At 46.2% G+C, this 13,221-nt stretch overlaps 1 protein-coding gene across 2 annotated transcripts in view; it reads right to left on the reverse strand.

The window, feature by feature from the left end:
* LOC141977854 (zinc finger RNA-binding protein-like) overlaps window positions 1-13,221 on the reverse strand; it is an 84,150-nt gene that overhangs the window by 6,254 nt on the left and 64,675 nt on the right. For both annotated transcript variants that reach the window (XM_074939602.1, XM_074939603.1), the window contains exons 12-16: window positions 5,434-5,624; window positions 4,406-4,577; window positions 2,331-2,472; window positions 1,653-1,750; window positions 284-379 (exon numbers count right to left, since the gene is read on the reverse strand). In XM_074939602.1, coding sequence (XP_074795703.1) covers window positions 284-379; window positions 1,653-1,750; window positions 2,331-2,472; window positions 4,406-4,577; window positions 5,434-5,624 — 699 coding nt within the window. The remainder of the gene's footprint in view (window positions 1-283; window positions 380-1,652; window positions 1,751-2,330; window positions 2,473-4,405; window positions 4,578-5,433; window positions 5,625-13,221) is intronic.

The following is a 13,221-nucleotide window of genomic DNA, read 5'->3' on the forward strand; positions in this document are numbered from 1 at the left end:
AGGCTACGGAGGATGGATTCCTTATTGCTGAGCAGCAGTCTTCTTGTTAGTCTATAGAAAAGGGAGGGTAAATGTAGACCATATTCTGAGACCTACTGAGGTCAGCAGGCTTTGCCACTGACGTCAACAGATTCAGCCCTATGTATCCACTGTACTTGTGTGCTTAGCTTATCTTTTACATCATTTCAATATCCCTGATAATCATCACTGTTGCTAAAAAGAAGCGTCTTACATGATAGCAATCAAAGGAAGGATGTCACAGAAAAGGCTTCGGTCTTCTTACCCAATCTGGAAGTGCCGCCCATGTTGGTACACGTTGGCAAAGATCTCGCAGAACCCTGATGATAATCACACATGACTGCAGACCGTTAGCTCTAGCCTTTATGGAAAGAAACAAGACTGCTAACAGAAAATACCTAAGACAATAAAAACCTAAGGTCATACAAGGAACAAAACAAAACTCATTAAAAGTATCTTAGAGTCTGAGGAAAATATTCTCCTTATCTGAATATTAAACCATTTGACTTCACATGGAGCAAAGTGTGCACTGTGTAATACTCCATGTAAAAATGCAATGGGGCACTGGCATCCAAAAAACGGGTGAGGTAGAACAAAACCAAAAGAGATAAAGAAACTAACCTATCTAGTTAAAAGAAGGGTACACCAATTGTGTTCAACATTTTGAGCACTCTCAGGGTAAGCAACATTATTTGTGGATTCAGGGCTAGCAAAAGACGTTAGATTGGCAGCTCTGAATACTCAAATCCTCTACTTATCCACAAAGCAGGTAAAGAATGATCAGGACAGGGCAGGCTTCACTTCTCCACTAGCTAATGGATCGCAAGTGTCCTGGAGAGATCAATGGGGATGTTATCTCTAAGGAGCTATTCAGCTCCTGATTTTCTGTTGGGGTTGCTGCACAGTGCTAATTATGGTGGTAGATTTTATAAGTATTTCTTAAACAACTAGAGAGACATGGTGGGGTAATATCTTTTATTGGACCAACTTCCACTGATGAAAGAGACAAGCTTGAAAGCTGACACACAGCTCTTCTTCAGATCTGGGAAAGGTAGACAAGAGTGTCACAGCTAAAAACAAGGTTTGTTTAGCATAAGGAATTAATATGTTGTAAGAAACCACTCAAGATGAATTGGAAAGTTAACACCTCTGCAGTCAAAGGACAAAGGAAGGTCAGTGGCTCTTATACAATCGTCAGTTGTACTTGAAAGTTTAGGCTCTAAAAGGGCATTTCTAAGGTAGGTGGTGAAGGTGACATATAAAAGGATCGTCTCAGATCCATTTACTGACAGGAGCTGACATACGCAGACTTCTTTAGCCTGCCAGAATAAAGATAAAATATTTTGCTTCAGCAGGATTTATTTTCACTAAAACCCTATGAAAAACATAACGGGCTCATTTATATTCTAGAAATATTCCTATTTTAAGTTACTGTGCTGTGGAGAGGATGAGTTGGAATGCGTACACGAGAATGTTGGGGTCACTATACAGAAGATGCCCCCAATAGCATCAGTTACACTTTGAATAAACATGGTCAGCTCTGCAGCACAAAACTGCGCCTCCTTCCTTGTACCAGGTTAGCAAATCAATGGGAAATGGCACAACACATCTCAGTGCTTGGAAAAGCTCTTTACCTGGAACCATTTAGCATGACGAAGGGCAGCCAATGACTCTAGGCATTTCTGTTGACTCAAAATATCACAGGGGTCAGGCTGAGATTCTGCTGCTGCTTCTAAGAGGAAAGAAATATATGAATTTCTCTTTGCACCACTTACTTACAAAGCTTTCGCGACCAAGAGTTGCTGTGAAAGACCATAACAGAAGCATAACTTTTTGTTACTAATAGCTATCAAACTAGCATACTGTAGTTTCTAAATCATATCCACAGGTGGAAGCCTGACTGCACTGCGATTAGAGATCATTGTCTCCTCCATGAAAAGCAAGCAGGCTTTTTCAAATGAGAATGTGTTTCTGAAAGCATTGAGAGCAGCACAAAAATCTCCATTAGCAGATTACAACAATTAAGTCTGCAGATTTATAAAGTTAAGTCTCGAACACAGCTACCTCCATCCATCTTCTGTTCCCCCCCATTCCAGAAGGTGAAGGGAAAAAGCAGCACAGGAGTTTGAGGAGGATTTCAGCCTCCTGATTTTGTCACTTTGGAAGTATTCCGACAGTAGTAACCAAATCAACAAGAGGTATCAAAATGTCTGCTCAGTCACCATGGTTATTTCATTTGGAAATTATTACGTATTTAGTACATCAAACCTTTCACACACGAAGTAATTTTAAACCATCAATGATTTACTCACCTTCGTCAGTGGAACCATCCTCTCTCATGAGAGGAGATGTGACTGAAATTGTGACCTGCATTTTTGGTTCCTTGCATGAACAGATGAGTATATTTGCTTCCTCAGCATCGGATGAAACTTCATACTCATCTTCAGTTAACGTCTAGAAAGTTAAAAGAACAAAAACTCCACTTGTTTCACCTTCAAGTTCATGTGCCAGCATTACCTCTACACCCCACTATAAAAAAAAAAAAAAAACTTATTTGGTGAATTTTTTGTTCAAGAAAGAAATTGACTAATATAGTTTAAAAGCTAGGAATGATGTAGCATCAGTTTCAAGTACATTAGTAGAAAAAATGGGTGAATTAATATCTTTTATTGGACCAACTCCTGGCGAAGGAAGGGACAAACTTTTGAGCTATACAGAGCTCTTCCTCCGGTCTGGAGAAGGTAGACAGAGTGTCTGAGCTAAATACAAGGTGGGACAGGTTGTTAAGCATAAGAAGTTCACACATGCAGTATATGACCACTTTAAATGAAGTGGGCAATTCAAGGTTAGGAGGCAGTAGGGTGTGCTACAAATTGTTGTAATACACCATAAAACCAGTGTGTGTGTGTTAAGTCTATAATTTTTTGTGTCCAGTAGAGTTATGAATTTAAGTTCCCAGGCTTGTCTTTTGCAGGTTTCCTTTGAGGACGAGGACTGAGAGGTCAGACATGGAGACATCTGTATCCTGAAAGAAATCTTTCCCAAACTCCCTCTTCTGGCTTTCAAACACCCCCCCAACCTCACCACGTGTGTCTTCATAAGCAAGCTCCAACCAGACCAGGACACACCAACTCAAGCCAGAACAGGTGCAAAACATGCAGATCTATCTCCACTAATTTAATGATCAGTACCTCCCACATACAACTTTCAAGATCTATGGATCCTACACATGCCTATCACAACATGTGGTGTACCTCATCCAGTGCATCAAATGCTCCAACAACAACTATGTGGGTGAAACCAATCACTACGCTCTTAAATGAAACCATGCAGAAAAATGATAGCGACAGACCACCACATCATCCATTGGCGAGCACTTTTCACAAAGTGATCACTCCATGTCTGACCTCTCAGTCCTTGTCCTCAAAGGAATCCCACATAACGCCTTCAAGCGACAAGCCCGGGAGCTTAAATTCATAACTTTGCTGGACACTAAAAACCATGATATTAACAAAGACACTGGTTTTATGGCTTATTATAGTAATTTGTAATACACTCTGCTGCCTGCTAACCTTTAATTGCCCAATTCCTTAAATTGCTGTCTCCTACAGCATATGTGAACATCTTACACTTAATTATCTCTCTCACCTTGTATTTAGTTCAGACACACTGTCTACCTTCTCCAGACCTGAGGAAGAGCTGTGTGTAGCTTGAAATCTAGCCCCTTCCACCAACAGAAGTCAGTCCAATAAAAAAAAAAAATCACCTACCTTGTCTCCTCTCTCATATCCTGGGACCAGCGCCCCAGCTACAGCAACACTACAAACACAGAGAATAAGCAGCACACGGGGGTTTTGCAGTAGGCCCGTACTGGCCATGCTTTCTCACAGCCCTACCAGCGTAACTCACGCTTGATATGCAACTCTGTCATTCTAGTCTTGAGACTTTCCTGAGCAGACTGTCCCATCATGCAAATTATGCCAAACTGTATTAGCTTTGTGATATAAGAGCCTAAAAGGACTGAACTAAGACACCCAAAAATCATTTCTTGTGTGCATAGGGGGGGTGGGGGGGAGAGAAAAAACAAAACAAAAAAAAACCAACCAAACAAGTGCAGCAAGCCACTAAGCTACCTACTACTATAATGGAAATTGACATTTTGAGATGGAATGCAGAAAAAACCCAGCACATGTTCCCTTTTACAATGCCTATTTCTAAGGGCAGGAACGGTATTTTCCATTTTGTTTTGTACATAGCCTAGGATATTGTTAATCTTCAATAAGCAGTACTGGATTATTCTATGCTCTAGGTATCCTTTTTCCTGAAAGCAAGCAAAGGAGAAACAGTCATTAGAAATCAGAAACAAAGAAGGAGGATCCACTCTTACTGAAAGCTGCTTGGGCAGCTGCTCTGTGATATTCTTTAAGAGGGTGTGTGTAGGTTTCTGGGCAGAGAGTAGGATAAGACGAACATTCCTGTCTCCTTGGAGCAGAAGCCCTTTTGCCAGAATGCCAACTCGCATTACACCTTTCAGAATTCGGGGTGCAGTTTCTGCTTTCCTGTTGAGGAGAGAAGTCATGGGAAAACATCAAACAGAGCTATCTACACTGAATCTGAGCCTTAAAAATCTGTCACAGGAAGTCCCAAAATATCTAAAAAGCAGAACTAAAAGGCAATTAACAATATCATTAAGGCTACTGAAGTAAATTGCTGCACTGTATTTGTTAAAACAGAAAGACACTGAAATCTTCATGCAATTCTTTGGTTCTGCTGCAGCGCAAATTCATTGAAGCAACTTTAGTGATAGGTCCACTATAAGTTACTTCGCAACACATTTGCCTTTTGATTGTAATTTTGAAACCTTTAATGTAAACTTAAATACAAGAACTCTCCAGAACTCTTATTTAAAATATTACATTGAAATAGCATAAAGATTTCACTACCACCCCATGTATAACTGTTCAGAGGGGAGACTATTTTTGTTTTACTACTTTTGAAGTGACTATTAATTGCCAAGTGGTGCGTCAGCTATGGACAGCTGGAACATTTTCTGCAGGAATGGGACATTACTGTAACGCTTTTTAATCTAGCTTCAACCAGTGCTATGGGACAGAAAACCCAAATTAAAGCCACTAAGTAAGGAAGCCAATTCTGTATGTATCGCAAGCTCTGATCTCTACCCTAACTAATGTTTAGGCAAACAAAGTACAGATGCACAAATGAGAGCGAGGAGAAGATTCCTTTCTGCCATTTTTAAACTCTCATTTTGCTGATGTGGTCTCTTTACCCATCCCCTTCAAAGGCTCTACAGCTATTCTGGGATGATGGCTTTCCCAGCACACCAAAAGTGTCAACCTCATCTTGCCACAATACTGCAGTAACTACTTATGGAAAGAGTCTATAAAAGTCTGTTACCCCCTCTCTTCATCATCATCTTCTCCTCTTTCAGATTCTTGCTCTGTCAATGAATCAGAGACGAGCTTAAGAGCACGTTCAGAATGGGAGACGACCTTCTGGATGGCCTGCAGCTCCTCCTCTGTTGGGTAGATGCTGGAGTGCTTTGTCATGATGTGACGGTCATCAGAAGAGTCTGGACGTCTAGTAGGCTGAGAGACAGAAAAGAACAAACTTTACTACCATCTGGGAGCTGAGAAGAAGAAAAAACGGTTACCTACCTTTCATAACTGTTGTTCTTCGAGATGTGTTGCTCATGTCCATTCCATTCTAGGTGTGCATGCCCCTACGTGCGCAGCTGTCAGACTTTTGGCCTTTAAGTACGCATCCTTTAAGTCAAGTGCGCGTATCAGTCCCCTGGATGCAGGGAAGGAATGATGGAGGCCAGGAAGACCATGCAGAACTTCTTGAGAGACTTGTTGAGGCCATGCAGGTCCAGGATAGGTCTGAAGCCCACTCTGGCCTTTGGGATTAGGAAGTAGCGGGAACAGAATCCTCTTCCTTCCATGTCCTGAGGAACCTCCTTCACAGCCCCCAAACCCAGGAGCTTCTCGACCTCCTGAACAAGGAGATGCTTGTGAGAAGGGTCCCTGAAGAGGGATGGGGAAGAGGGGGGATGGCGAGAAGTGGGATACCGGGAGGAAGCACGAGCAGGAGCGCGCGAGAAGGCAGGGCTCCTGCCTCATATTGAGAAAGAGGGACCATCAGCGAGTTATCTCAAGTGCCTACACACAAATGCAAGAAGCCTGGGAAACAAGCAGGGAGAACTGGAAGTCCTGGCACAGTCAAGGAATTATGATGTGACTGGAATAACAGAGACTTGGTGGGATAACTCACATGACTGGAGTACTGTCATGGATGGATATAAACTGTTCAGGAAGGACAGGCAGGGCAGAAAAGGTGGGGGAGTTGCATTGTATGTAAGGGAGCAGTATGACTGCTCAGAGCTCCAGTATGAAACTGCAGAAAAACCTGAGTGTTTCTGGATTAAGTTTAGAAGCGTGAGCAACAAGGGTGATGTCGTGGTGGGAGTCTGCTATAGACCACCGGACCAGGGGGATGAGGTGGACGAGGCTTTCTTCCAGCAACTCACGGAAGTTACTAGATCGCAGGCCCTGGTTCTCATCGGAGACGTCAATCATCCTGATATCTGCTGGGAGAGCAATACAGCGGTGCACAGACAATCCAGGAAGTTTTTGGAAAGCGTAGGGGACAATTTCCTGGTGCAAGTGCTGGAGGAACCAACAAGGGGCAGAGCTCTTCTTGACCTGCTACTCACAAACCGGGAAGAATTAGTAGGGGAAGCTAAAGTGGATGGGAACCTGGGAGGCAGTGACCATGAGATGGTCAAGTTCAGGATCCTGACACAGGGAAGAAAGGAGACCAGCAGAATACAGACCCTGGACTTCAGAAAAGCAGACTTTGACTCCCTCAGGGAGCTGATGGGCAGGATCCCCTGGGAGAATAACATGAGGGGGAAAGGAGTCCAGGAGAGCTGGCTGTATTTTAAAGAATCCTTATTGAGGTTACAGGGACAAACCATCCCGATGTGTAGAAAGAATAGTAAATATGGCAGGCGACCAGCTTGGCTTAACAGTGAAATCCTTGCTGATCTTAAACACAAAAAAGAAGCTTAGAAGAAGTGGAAGATTGGACAAATGACCAGGGAAGAGTATAAAAATATTGCTTGGGCATGCAGGAGTGAAATCAGGAAGGCCAAATCACACCTGGAGGTGCAGCTAGCAAGAGATGTTAAGAGTAATAAGAAGGGTTTCTTCAGGTATGCTAGCAACAAGAAGGAAGTCAAGGAAAGCATGGGCCCCTTACTGAATGAGGGAGGCAACCTAGTGACAGAGGATGTGGAAAAAGCGAATGTACTCAATGCTTTTTTTGCCTCTGTCTTCACGAACAAGGTCAACTCCCAGACTGCTGCGCTGGGCAGCACAGCATGGGGAGGAGGTGACCAGCCCTCTGTGGAGAAAGAAGTGGTTCGGGACTATTTAGAAAAGCTGGATGAGCACAAGTCCATGGGGCCGGATGTGTTGCATCCGAGAGTGCTAAAGGAGTTGGCGGATGTGATTGCAGAGCCATTGGCCATTATCTTTGAAAACTCATGGCAATAGGGGGAAGTCCCGGACGACTGGAAAAAGGCTAATGTGGTGCCCATCTTTAAAAAAGGGAAGGAGGAGGATCCTGGGAACTACAGGCCAGTCAGCCTCACCTCAGTCCCTGGAAAAATCATGGAGCAGGTCCTCAAGGAATCAATTCTGAAGCACTTAGAGGAGAGGAAAGTGATCAGGAACAGTCAGCATGGATTCACCAAGGGCAAGTCATGCCTGACTAATCTAATTGCCTTCTATGATGAGATAACTGGCTCTGCGGATGAGGGGAAAGCGGTGGACGTGTTGTTCCTTGACTTTAGCAAAGCCTTTGACACGGTCTCCCACAGTATTCTTGCCAGCAAGTTAAAGAAGTATGGGCTGGATGAATGCACTATAAGGTGGACAGAAAGTTGGCTAGACTGTCGAGCTCAATGGGTAGTGATCAATGGCTCCATGTCTAGTTGGCAGCCGGTATCAAGTGGACTGCCCCAAGGGTCGGTCCTGGGGCCGGTTTTGTTCAATATCTTTATTTATGATCTGGAGGATGGTGTGGTTGCACCCTCAGCAAGTTTGCAGATGACACTAAACTAGGAGGAGAGGTAGATACGCTGGAGGGCAGGGATAGGATACAGAGGGCCCTAGACAACTAAGAGGATTGGGCCAAAAGAAATCTGATGAGGTTCAACAAGGACAAGTGCAGAGTCCTGCACTTAGGACGGAAGAATCCCATGCACCGCTACAAACTAGGGACCGAATGGCTCGACAGGAGTTCTGCAGAAAAGGACCTAGGGATTACAGTGGACGAGAAGCTGGATATGAGTCAACAGTGTGCCCTTGGTGCAAAGAAGGCCAATGGCATTTTGGGATGTATATGTAGGGGCATTGCCAGCAGATCGAGGGATGTGATCGTTCCCCTCTATTCGACATTGGTGAGGCCTCATCTGGAGTACTGTGTCCAGTTTTGGGCCCCACACTACAAGAAGGATGTGGAAAAATTGGAAAATGTCCAGCGGAGGGCAACAAAAATGATTAGGGACTGGAACACATGACTTATGAGGAGAGGCTAAGGGAACTGGGATTGTTTAGTCTGCGGAAAAGAATGAGGGGGGATTTGATAGCTGCTTTCAACTACCTGAAAGGGGGTTCCAAAGAGGATGGATCTAGACTGTTCTCAGTGGGAGCTGATGACAGAATGAGGAGTAATGGTCTCAAGTTGCAGTGGGGGAGGTTTAGGTTGGATATTAGGAAAAACTTTTTCACTAGGAGGGTGGTGAAACATTGGAATGCGTTACCTAGGGAGGTGGTGGAATCTCCTTCCTTAGATATTTTTAAGGTCAGGCTTGACAAAGCCCTGGCTGGGATGATTTAGTTGGGGATTGGTCCCGCTTTGAGCAGGGGGTTGGACTATATGACCTCCTGAGGTCCCTTCCAACCCTGATATTCTATGATTCTATGACCAAGAATTGCAGAGTATAGCCCCAAGCAATTACGTCCAGGACCCAGCGGTCCAATGTAACCCTGGACCATGCCAAACAATAAGGGGAGAGGCAGTCAAGAAAAGGGCGGGAAGGATCTGGACAGATGGCTGGTGCATTGCTCCCTGGCGCACCCTCAAAATGAGCGCTTCTGGCCCCCTTGGTGCTTCGCCGGGCCAGGCTGCACAGGGGAGTGGGATGACAAGCAGCGGCAGCGGCTAAACCCGGTGTCCCGCTTCCTTGTAGGCCCATGACAAGGCTGCCACTGTTGTGGACGTGGTGGAGGTCGGAACAGTTGTCTTAACACCTGAGGAGTATGCATCCCCAGGGAGTGGAGAGTCACCCGCGTGTCCTTAAGGCCATACAGCTGTGCCTACGCCTGGTCAGAGAACAGGCCGACACCATCAAATGGGAGGTCCTGAAAAGAGGCCTGCATTTCCTGGGACTGGCCCACAGTGTGGAGCCAGGAACTGTGCCTCATAACCACCGCTGAGGTGACAACCCAGGCAGCCGAATCGGCCACATTCCAGCTCATTTGGAGGGAGCAAGGAGCTGCGTTGTGCCTTTCTCCACCAGAGCTGCAAACTCCTGGGTCACATCCTGGGGCATGGAGTCTTTGAACTTGAGGTGGGATTCCCATAAGTTAAAATTGTAACAGCCGGGCCTGGTGGTCCACCACCCGAAACCGGAGGCTGGCCATAGAATAAATCTTGTGACCAAACAAGTCCAACCATTTAGCGTCTTTATTTTTAGGGGAGGAACTGGTGGGGTCCTGCTTATCTTTCTAGTTGGCCGCTGACATGACCAACGATTCTGGTGGCGGGTGGTTGTATAAGTACTCAAACCCTTTCGCAGGGATGAAGTACTTCTTCTCCACTCTTTTAGACGTGGGGCGGAAGAGAGGATGAGGTTTGCCAGATGGACTTGGCAATGTCCAGGAGCCCCTCATGTACCTGGAGTGTGACCCGGGCTGGGGTGGCTGCCGAGAGCACACTGAACAATGTGTTCGTCTGCTCCTCCATCTCCTCTGCCTTGAGGCCCAAGTTCAAAGCCACCTTACGGAGCTGCGCCTGATGCTCCTTAAAATCGCCTGGTGGGCTAGCTCTGGAGGGCCCACCACCGCCTCACCCGGGGAGGAAGATGATGATGGGACCACCAAGGGAGGCCCGCTGGCATCTTCCCCCAAAGGGGAGTGTGGCCTTGGGGTGGGCACCAGCTCCACATCCATGGCAGTCACTGGAGCATCCTGCACCAAACCCGGTGCTGACAGTGCCACGGGTGCCAACTTCAGCCTGTCCAACATGGCAACTGAGGGTTGGCGAGAGTGGGGCAATGGCATAATGGGAACCCCCAGGCATTCCAATAAGGCCACTGGCCTTGCTGCCAGGCCGGCCCTGATGCCATAGACACACCCCCTGGAGTCCCTTCCCGTTGTTGCCTGGGTGAGGGGCTGAAATGTGCCTCTGATCCGGAGAAGTTGTCGCCCTCTGGTGACCAGGGCGGGGCCATCGAGGCCCGGGTCCGGCGGCTACTGACGACTGGTGCCAGGAGTAGGGAGAGTGGCGTTGAGGTCTCAGCGTCAGCGACCAACGACGTGATGCGGACCGGTACCAGGGAGATTGTCTATGCCTGGGAGAGCTCCAGTGCGAAGATGGGGACCGGGTACATGGTACCGATGCCTGGTAATGATGGGCCAGAGACCTGGGCTGCAGAGACCAAGAGTGTGGCAACTTAGGGCTCTGCCTTGGCTCTGGAGACCAGTGGCACTCACTCGACTTGTGCGAGGCCTTACCAGCAGGCTTGCCCTTACAGGGAGCCTTAGCCAGTTCCATCACTGAACATGGTGCCAGCTGTGGTGGGAGCTCTCTTGACTCTGAAGGCGTCAAGAGCTGAGTGGGCGTCGACTGCACCATCAGCGTGGACCCTGTACTCCTCCCCAGAGTCGGGTCTTTTTGAAGAGAGGAACTCCCTAAGGTGGAGCCCTTGTGCAGGTCCAGAGTGGGCATAAGGCCCGAACAGAGTCCTGTGCCCAGCGCGCTTTTATCAGGCTTGCCTGGTGCTGGGAGGAGTCCAGTGCTGGAGGTGTGTTACACATCGAGGCCAAAGTGCTGGGTGCCATTTTGGGTCGAGCTGGCTCCGAAACTGGGTGCAGGGCTGCCTGCATCAGGAAGGCCCTGAGACATATGTCGTTTTCCCTCTGTGTCCAAGGACAAGTTCTTGCAGATGTAACAATGCTCCTTCACATGGGACTCCCCGAGGCACTGTAGACAACTACTGTGAGGGTCACTAACAGGCATAGGCCTGTTACACATGGAGCAGGGCTTAAAACCCGGAGAACGGGGCATGCCCTGCCCGGGGGCAAAGTCCCCGATGGGACCCACACTAACTGAACACTTAGCTACTTAACTACTAACTAAGAAACAATAGAACTATTTACAACAAGGCTAAAACAGGAAAGGAACTGCTGGCCACTTGCAAAGCAAGGGACAGAGGCACTCTGACTGACCACCATGGGCAGTACGAAAGAACTGGGAGGGCGGAGGGCCAGCGACACCTGATATACCTTGGCATGAGCACAGCACTCCAGGGGGCACCACAGCCGGCCCTATGGCTACTGCTAAGGCAAAAATCTCCAATGGCTGCGCACGTGGACATGCCCACACCTAGAATGGAATCCACATGAGCAAGCACTCGAAGAAGAATGAAAAAAATTCTTAGCGATGCCATCACTAGTAGACATCGTATACACATTCATAACTACATGAACAGATGCAGAAGACTATGTGAAAACAATTAAAGCAAAGAAATTCCAGCAAGCAACTGGAATTTTGTCAAGTCTCAAAGGGTCAGGCTAGAAAAGCAGTAGGGAAAAACTTCGCTGCTGCAGAAAGTGAGGCTCAATAGGAGGTGTTCTTCCCTCTGAATTAGTACTACACTAATGCTCCGTCACAGCATTAGGGGGTGCTGGATTCCAGGAGGTGAAGTTTTGTAAATCAGATTTTAAAACCTAATGTCCTGACCACATGTGATGAATCCACAGCACCATTTGTGCCCTGCGGCCAGATAAAATTCCAATTTAGGTAGTTACATTCTCCCTCCCTCAATTTCCTCTGTAATTTCAACAGGATAAGATATTTTTCACTTCCTATACTGAAGTGTTGTGCAGTGTTATTACGCACTAAACAGTTGTCATGTTCCAACCTAGAGGATGGAATGCTGCGCAAGATAATTAATATGAGTGCTACATCAGTGAATTTGTAAAAGTAGGGTATTTGAGGATTCAGTGGAATGAAAGGTTCGATGTAGCTGCAGGATGATTAGTATATGGCACAGTAGCAGGACCAAGACATTAGTAGAGGGAGCTTCAAATTTATACTAACAAGTGATTTTCCAAGTTCTTCAGCTGCAGCGGTTAATGAGCAATCTCATGAGTTTTCCTAGCCAGCTTTCTCAAGTCATGGTGTATTCACATTGACTATAAAGACCTCCTAATCCCAGCAGTGATCACAGAACCAATCACTAATCAGATCCCGACATGTGGCCTCTTTTTTTAAAAATGTATCAGGTGGCTTGGCACAGAGTGACACCATACCTCATACCTAGAGGTTTGGCCCAGTCAGTATAGACAGATTAGTCTAAGGAGATTCAGTGAGAGCTGTAAATAAGCCTCCCAGTTTCCAGTGATTAAGATAAATAACATTCCATGAGAGGTGCACTGATATAGACGCAGCCTTAAAAAGTAAAGGAATAGTATGGTTAAATGGAAGTGGTCACTGAGGGCAGGAAAAAGAGCATCTATTGTGGTGAAAGGCAAGTCTAGAGCTATATGCTTATGATTACAACAAAAACCCCATTTACTAAAGCCTGCCTCAGAGAATCAAACAAAAAGGAATCTGACCTCCAGGTCAGACTGCCTGAAAAACGCTTGTTAAATGGTTTGAAAAGGACTGGGAAAGTATAATAAGAAAATGCAGCTCACTGTACAGGGGTTTTGTATGTGACAACCATCACTTTAGTAACCTGCACATAAATGGAACATGTGTAAATGTACAGATTACATTACAAAGTATTTAGCAAAGCTAGCTAGTAATTTTTCCAATTTAAAAAGTGAATTTTCACCAGTACATATTTTATCTCCTGCTACTGTAATGCACCACCCACTCAAGTGCAGG

Source organism: Natator depressus, chromosome 25, assembly GCF_965152275.1.
Source record: "Natator depressus isolate rNatDep1 chromosome 25, rNatDep2.hap1, whole genome shotgun sequence".
NCBI lineage: Eukaryota > Metazoa > Chordata > Testudines > Cheloniidae > Natator > Natator depressus.